Here is an 8689-nt window from a genome sequence, read left to right on the forward strand (position 1 = left end):
GACTGAAACAACTCAGCAGCAGCAGCAGCAGCAACATCATCAGATCCTTACATCCCTGCCCTTGGGAGGGACAGGTTCTTCTGTTGATCCTTAGTGCTCTAAAACATCATGTTTGCATTCAGGTGCTATCGATTTATATTCATTTCAATACATATATGCCCTTCATGTTTGGAATTTTATTTCTTAGATGAGTTCCTCACTTCCATCTTGGTTTTCTTGTCCACTCTGACTTTCCCCCAAATAAATACCCATTGGTCAAATCTCTCCCTGATTTTGATCCTCTCTCTCATCTTTCCTTTTGTGTTTCTTCCTTCTTTGGTCCACATCCTGGGCAATATTTTTGTTCTGTTTTTGCTGCAAATCACAATGTATTCAAGTTGGAAGCAGTTTTCAAGTTCACCTGATTCAGCTCCCTTACTCTACAGATGGAGAACCTAAGACCTGGAGAGGAGGAAAATTGCTCACAGTCACATCTGTGTGTAGCCATAGGGCTATCATGACTTCCCTCGTGGCCAGAAAGCCTTGAGCAACTCAATGGCCCTTCACCCTTTACCTTTGACACTGAGGAGATGACTCAGCAATGGAATGAAACCCCTGGGGTTCCAGGTGAAGAAGCAGCCTAGCCATGGATGCTGCCAATGAGTCTTCAGAAGGAAGCCCTTTCATCCTACTGGGACTAACAACAAATCCCAGCCAGCAGCGACCTCTTTTCATGCTCTTCTTGGTCCTCTATGTGGCGGGCATCCTGGGTAATGGACTCATCGTGGCCGCCATCCAAGCCAGTCCAGCCCTTTACACTCCCATGTACTTCCTGCTGGCCCACCTGTCCTTTGCTGACCTCTGCTTTACCTCCGTTACGGTACCTAAGATGCTGGCCAACCTGCTGGCCCACAACCGCTCCATCTCCCTGGCTGGCTGTCTGACCCAGATGTACTTCTTCTTTGCCCTGGGTGTAACTGACAGCTGCCTCCTGGCTGCCATGGCCTATGACCGCTACGTAGCCATCCGGCACCCCCTCCACTATGCCACAAGGATGTCCCGGGCCATGTGCACAGCCCTGGTGGGGACAGCATGGCTCGTGTCCCACGTCCACTCCCTCCTGCATATCCTGCTTATGGCCCGCCTGTCCTTCTGTGCCTCCCACCAAGTGCCCCACTTCTTCTGTGACCACCAGCCTCTCTTAAGGCTCTCCTGCTCTGACACCCGGCACATCCAGCTGCTCATCTTCACCGAGGGCGCCGCAGTGGTGGTCACTCCCTTTCTGCTCATCCTCGCCTCCTACGGGGCCATTGCAGCTGCGGTGCTCCGGCTGCCATCAGCCGCGGGGAGGCTCCGGGCTGTGTCCACCTGTGGCTCCCACCTGGCCGTGGTGGGCCTCTTCTACGGGACAGTCATTGCAGTCTACTTCCAGCCCACGTCCCGGTATGAGGCCGAGCGGGGCCGTGTGGCCACCGTCATGTACACCGTGGTCACGCCCATGCTGAACCCGGTCATCTATAGCCTCCGGAACCGTGATGTGCAGGGGGCACTCAGAGCCCTTTTCACTCAGCGGAGGATCTCAGGGGCTGACTCCTGAGGCCTGGACCCCACCAAGGGTGGATTGCATCGCCCACGGCGACACTCGTGACTGCCATTATCAGCTCTGTGCTTTTTCCAAAACCATAATAATGGGGATCCCTTTCTGAGTGCTACTGTAGTGCAGGTCCTCACCTGACCTGACATTATGCCACAACAACCAGTGAAGCAGATTTTTATGACCCAGTTTCACAGATGAAGAAACTGGGGCTCAGAGTAGAAGATTTGACTTTACCAAGTTTACACCATTTTTAGGTGTCAAAACCTAGGCCCTTTCAGCAATACCAAGCCCTCTTCTAAGAGTCACTTCCAGGCATTTAGAGGGTGCATTCTACCATTTTTTTGTTGTATTTGGGCTTAAAGCTATATGGAAGGCTGTGCTACCCAGATCTTGCTTGGGGGGTGGGTGGGGGTGGGGATTGGGACTGTGTTTTCCATCACATCACCATGTTTTCTCAAAAAACTGACTTCTTATCTGTCTGGGACAGAGGCTAAAATTCACAGACTCATGTGTCAAGGACTGACCTAACCCAGTGAACCCAGTTTGGCACGGAGGAAGTACTCTGGGCATCTGAGATGAATAAATGAGTGTATTTTTTATGTTTATGAGCACTTAGAAGCTGTCCATTTTTCTTACCCTTTGTTCTTGTACTTGTTTGCTATGATCCTGCCTGTTCAGCTCCCCCTGGCATTCTGTAGTAGGAGAAGGCAGTAGGCATGCAGTGTAAATAGATAAATTAACTTAAGCAAGACAGACAAGGGACAGGGTAGGCATTGGTGCAGATGGAAGAGGTATTTTTTTTTTAGTTTTTTTCATATGTCAGCACTACACATATTTTTTTTAATTCTAGGGGTTTTGTATTTTCTTCCCTCGCTTTGGCTGTGCTGGGTCTTCGTTGCTGCATGCCGGCTTTCTCTAGTTGTGGTAAGCAGGGGCTCTGCTTCACTGCAGAGCTCTGGCTTCTCACTGCAGTGGCTTCTCTTGCTGCGGAGCACAGGCTCTAGAGCGTGGGCTTAGTAGTTGTGTCACACAGGCTTAGTTGATCATTGACATGTGGGATCTTTCTGGACCAGGGATCGAACCTGTGTCCCCTGCATTGGCAGGAGGATTCTTAACCACAGGACCACCAGGGAAGTCCGAGCATGGGTATTCTTATAGCTACTTTACAGATGAGGAAATGGAGGCTCAAAGACGGTGAGTTAGTCCATAGCAGAGTCAGAGCAAGCACTTCTGCTGCTCAAGCCCTTCAGGTGCATTTTAACTGGGTCCCATAGAACCCAGATCCCGAGTTCGGTGGCCTCAGTGAAAGAACTTGCAGGCTACAGCAGTCCTAGGGCTGGATTATCCACGGGCCCTTCCAGTTCCCACTAATGAGTCGGCCACCACCTGATCCTAGAACTGCTATCCTATGCCATTTTATATCTAAAAGAAAACTTAAAGGTCTTTGGACCACTGGCTTTAGAAAACCAAACCGTAAACCACAACTCTTTTTTATTTTCAATGAAATCTTACCCAGAAACATACTATCTAAAATGAAGGGGAGAAAGCAGGAGTAAGGGTCAGAGGGACCCTCTAGGGAACCCATCTTCTCAGCCTCCCCAGTGCATCTTCCTCACGGCCCTGAGGGGCCCCTGATCCATTCCAAACCCTTACTTTGATAAACTGGGAAACTGAGGCCCAGAGTGTTTAAGGGACCTGCCCGGGTCACACAGAGTCAGTGGTAACCTTCAGGCTTCCTGGCTTGGCCCTCCAGCACCCTGTCACTTGGCCCTGCAGTGACATGAGACCACCTTCATGTCCACCTGACCCACCGTCCTCCCAACCCCGAGGCCCAGGTTGATGCCATATCCTTGCTCCTCTATCAATAGCCCCACAACCTGCTTCCCCCTCACTCGTCTCTGAAGTTTCAGAAAAATACTGGTGGTGATGCTCATCACCCAGTCCACACCTCAGCCTATGACATAAGGTATGAAATCTGCTGGCCATCAGGGACCTCACCTGAGTTCTGCCAGAGTCTCGAGAACCTGGCACAGAGATATACACGTGCTCTGCTGTCATCTCGTCTGGCCTCTCGTCTCTTTTCTTCAGCATAAGGGGAGAGGGGCCCTATGGGGCTCAAGGGATCATCGATGCTTTTTCTGGGCCACCAGCCTTGACCTGGTCATCCTGTTCAGCCCCCCAAAGAGGCCCCATCCCTGGACGAGTGGTCCCCACCACCCACATTGTAGCACAGCCCAGCTTCTGACCTTGGTCTCTGACCAAGGCATTCCATCTCTGCCCCAGCATGATCAGTTCCTTCTCCAGGATGACCATAACCAGTGTCAAAAGTGCTTTCAGGTCTCATGAACGCCCAGGGAGAAACCCCCACTATGCATGTGGGAAAACTGAGGCTCAGAGAAGAGAGGAGGCTTCTCCTGGTTGGCTCCACCAGCCAATTTTAGTCCCAGTTCTCCTAACTCAGTCTCAGGCTCTTTCAACCACACCACAAACCATCACTCAATTCAAGTTAATAAATAGTTATTGACCATCTTCTATGTGTCAGGTGCTGGGCTGGATGATGCCTGATCTACTTCCAGACCCCCAGTAAGACAGGCAAGAGAGGGGGATGGGGGGCACATAAGTAGCCTCAGTCAATAGGCCTGTCGGTCCCTGGGCCCCATTCCCATCCCACCCCCCACCTAGATCAGGTTTCTTGTTTTACTTCAGGAAGCCCTAAAAGATGATATTGACCAGGAGATAAGAGTATGAAACCTTCCCCCATCCCCAACCAAGAAAAGCCACTGAGTTCAAAAATCCACCAAAGAATTCTCCCTGCATCCTTTTCACATGAACTACAAAGAACAGTTTTTAACACCATAAGCAAACAAGCCTATGCAAATTGACTCACTTCCAAGCAGTTCCCTTGAAAGAGATGGTACCCAGGGAGGCTGCTTCAGCTTCATGGGTTTGCAGTCACCCCTCAGAAGGACTTTGAACTGCTTCTCCTTACCCACTGTATTCCCTGACTTTGTCCTGAAATGACTTCTGACCATTTCAGAATCAATCTAGCCCACCCTCCTAGCATGGGTTTTCCCTGATGGCTCAGATGGTAAAGAATTTGCATGCAATGCAGGAGACCCAGATTTGATTCCTGGGTCAGAAAGATTGCCTGGAGAAGGGAATGTCTACCCACTCCAGTGTTCTTGCCGGGAGAATTCCATGGATAGAGATACAGTCCTTGACCACTGAGTGACTTTTGCCCTCCTAGCATCGATATTACTAACCCTTCATTTATGCCAATACTAGGTAGTGCTAGGAACCACGTCACCCAGAAAAAATAAACAATTGCATTTCAAGAAAAGAACTGAGTCTGCCTCTCCAGCCTCTCTTCCAGTGCAGGCTTTCTGCATCATAATGTAAGGCCACCTTCATTTCAAAGGTAAAACAACTGGAGAGATCTTAGTTGTGAAAGAGTCTCTGATCATAAATGGCAAACTGATTACTTCTTCTAAGGGACCAAAACAATTTCTATAATCCAAGTCTTCTTTCATGCAAGGGCAGCCACAGGGAAAATGCAACTATTAGACTTGAAAAATAAAAACATGAAGACTCTTTCTAAATGTGAAAATGACTGCTTTAGAATATGAGGAACGGATCAGTATTTTAAGAAGCTGTTTATCAGCAAGCAGTTTCTCTCACTCTAAACCAGGGATGTTTCCCTCGCTCATCCTTTTCATGTCTCTTATGTGTCTGCCCCGTTCTCTCTTTTCAGTTGCTTGTGTTTCTACTCTCTTCTTTCCTTTGCTCTCTATGCTCTCTGCATTCTCTGTTATGATTATGTACTGGGCAGGAGGACAACAGACAGCACTTGCCTTCACGTATTTTTTTTTTTTTCCTATGATGGGTTTTTTTTATTTCTTTTTTTTAATTTTCTTTATTTTTTTTATTGTATTGGTTTTGCCATACATCAACATACATCCTCTACGGGTGTACACGTGTTCCCCATCCTGAACCCCCCTCCCATCTCCCTCCCCATACCATCCCTCTGGGTCATCCCAGTGCACCAGCCCCAAGCTTCCTGTATCCTGCATCAAACCTGGACTGGCGATTCATTTCTCATATGATATTATACATGTTTTAATGCCATTCTCCCAAATTATACCCCCCTCCCTCTCCCACAGAGTCCAAAAGACTGTTCTATATATCTGTGTCTCTTTTGCTGTCTCGCATACAGGGTTGTTGTTACCATCTTTCTAAATTCCATATATATGCGTTAGTATACTGTATTGGTGTTTTTCTTTCTGGCTTACTTCACTCTGTATAATAGGCTCCAGTTTCATCCACCTCTTTAGAACTGATTCAAATGTATTATTTTTAATAGCTGAGTAATACTCCATTGTGTATACATACCACAGCTTTCTTATCCATTCATCTGCTGATGGACATCTAGGTTGCTTCCATGTCCTGGCTATTATAGCCTTCACGAATTTAATAACAGGAACACAAATTATGATCAAAGCCAGGAGAGATGTATGGAAGCATCAAAGAGGGAGCAATGAATGGAGATAAGGGCGATGTGAGGGGTCTGATGGATCACAGTGGTGATTAATGGCCCCAGTTCACCCATCCCTGAATCCTTGGCCACGTAACTTTGCCCTTCATCTGGGATTTGGGGTTCAGCCATCCAACTTGCTTTGGCCAACAAGATATTGGGAGGCATGACATAGACCTGAAAAGAAGCTCAGATATTGGGTTTTTTCTCTTGTGTTTTTCTCTTTGCCATAGAAGGACATGCCCAGCTAGCCCACTGGCCCCCAGCAGAGAATAAAAAACACACTGAGCAGAGCTTTCCCAGTCCTCAAGGCGATCCAGGAAGACCAGTGCAGAGCAGAGCCTCCAGCTGACCTGCAGACACAAGAACAGAAACCCAGGCTGTCTCACTGACACAAGAGTAAAAATATTTTTTAATTAATTTTTATTGCAGTATAGTTGCTTTACAATATTGTATTAGTTTCTTCTGTACAGCAAAGTGAATCAGCTATATGTGTATATATATCTCCTCTCTTTTTGGGATTCCTTTCTCATTTAGGTCATCACGGAGCACTGAGTAGAGTTCCCTGTGCTATATAGTAGGGTCTCATTAGTTATCTATTTTATACATAGTATCAATGGTGTATATACATCAATCCCAATCTCCCAATTCATTCCACCACTTCCCCTTTCCCCCTTGGTATCTGTACGTTTGTTCTTTATGTCTGTATCTCTGTTTCTCTTTTTTAAATATTATTATTTAAATTTTATTTATTTTTTGGCTGTGCTGGATCTTTATTGCTGCATGGGCTTTTCTCTAGTTGCAGCAAGCAGGAGCTACTCTCTACTTTCAGTGTGCGGGCTTCTTACTGCAGTGGCTTCCCTTGTTGCTGTTCACGGGCTCCAGAGTACTCAGGCTTTAGTAGTTGCAGTTCCCAGGCTCTAGAGCGCGAGCTCAGTGGTTGGGTACACAGCTTAGTTGCTCCATGGTATGTTGAATCTTCCCAGATCAGGAATTGAACCTGTGTCTCCAGAAAGGGCAGGCAGATTATTTGCCACTGAGTCACCAGGGAAGCCCTGCTTCTCTTTCTCTGCTTTGCAAATAAGATCACCTATACCATTTTTCTCAGAGAAGGCGATGGCACCCCACTCCAGTACTCTTGCCTGGAAAATCCCATGGACGGAGGAGCCTGGTGGGCTGCAGTCCATGGGGTCGCTAAGAGTCGGACACGACTGAGCGACTTCACTTTCACTTTTCACTTTCATGCATTGGAGGAGGAAATGGCAACCCACTCCAGTGTTCTTGCCTAGAGAATCCCAGGGATGGGGGAGCCTGGTGGGCTGCCATCTCTGGGGTTGCAGAGTTGGACACAACTGAAGCGACTTAGCTGCAGCAGTATACCATTTTTCTAGATCACACATGTATTTGTTAATATATATTTGTTTTCTCTTTCTGACTTACTTCACTCTGTATGATGGTCTCTAGGTCATCCACGTCTCCACAAATGACCCAATTTCATTCCTTTTTATGGCTGAGTAATATTCCATTGTGTATATGTACCATATCTTCTTTATCCATTACTCTGTGGATGGACATTTAGGTTGCTTCCAGGAATGAAAACATTAAGCCACCGAGTTTTGGGGGTGACATGCTACACTGTAACAGCAAGTTGGTGAGGCTCCCATAACTGTTTTCTGATACTTGTCTTTGTCTCCAGCGGAGCACATCCTGGCCCCTTCAATGTCCTGAGGACTGAGCTTTCAGTGAATGCTTGCTTTCTCTCTTTGCTTTGGGGGATTTACATTCTTGTTCTGAGCACATTTCTGCCCCCCACCATCTCTGCCAATCTAACCAGGATTCTTTGAGGGAATGAGTTATGTCACTGGGGGAGGAGCTCCTGGAAGTAAAAGCCATGGCCCCTACTTCTAGATCTCACAACCAGATCCATTTTCTCTTTGTAGAGAGTCAGGGTCATTTCTTGGTTGCCTTTTTCAGGGACTCCGTAATCAAGCTCAGATTCAGTGTACACTGAAACATTTTCGGCTCTCCCTTATGGGAAGGGAAATTGAAATTGGCAAAGGCTGGAAGGATGAAATGAGCAAAATTCATCAAGTCAGCCAATTTGGCAAGTAGCTGGACCTGACACACATACAGACAGCAGCCCTGCCTCTCTCCAGGGACCACAGGACAACTGACAGCTGGTGAAAGCATGGCCATCACCACACATATCATGAAATCAAGTAACCACAGACCTCAGAAACCACAATGACAAGGTGGGAGGTTGAGTAAACACAGGCCAGATTTGGTGCTTGTGGGTTTGCACTCATCCTCATTTTATGAGGATCACTTGATCCTCATAAAAACTTTGTGCAGCACACATTATGATGCCTATTTAACAGATGAGGAAACTGCAGCTCAGGGGAGTAACTCACCCAAGGCTCCAAAATAGAAAGTGGTGGAATCAGTATTTGAGCACAGATCTGTCTCTAGGCTGAAATGAGGACTAGTAAAACCCCTCACCTGCTTCTTATCCAAATCTACTGACCATGCATCAGAATCACATGGCCTGCTTATTAAAATGCATATACTACTCTCCACCCTCA

General features: G+C 47.2%; 1 protein-coding gene across 2 annotated transcripts; it reads left to right on the forward strand.

Annotated features, from left to right (window-relative positions):
- The first annotated feature begins 625 nt into the window (after positions 1-625).
- On the forward strand, positions 626-6460 carry LOC113901613 (olfactory receptor 1K1). 2 transcript variants are annotated; one of them, XM_027556196.1, is made up of 2 exons: positions 626-1534; positions 6293-6460. In XM_027556196.1, exons 1-2 carry the CDS (start codon positions 626-628, stop codon positions 6338-6340), a joined length of 957 nt encoding a protein of 318 aa, XP_027411997.1. In that variant the 3' UTR covers positions 6341-6460. The 2 variants fall into 2 exon arrangements, with proteins under 2 accessions (XP_027411997.1, XP_027411996.1); XM_027556195.1 differs by lacking the exon at positions 6293-6460 and having other exon boundaries at positions 626-1576.
- The last annotated feature ends 2229 nt before the right edge of the window (positions 6461-8689 follow it).

This window comes from Bos indicus x Bos taurus, chromosome 11, assembly GCF_003369695.1.
Source record: "Bos indicus x Bos taurus breed Angus x Brahman F1 hybrid chromosome 11, Bos_hybrid_MaternalHap_v2.0, whole genome shotgun sequence".
NCBI lineage: Eukaryota > Metazoa > Chordata > Mammalia > Artiodactyla > Bovidae > Bos > Bos indicus x Bos taurus.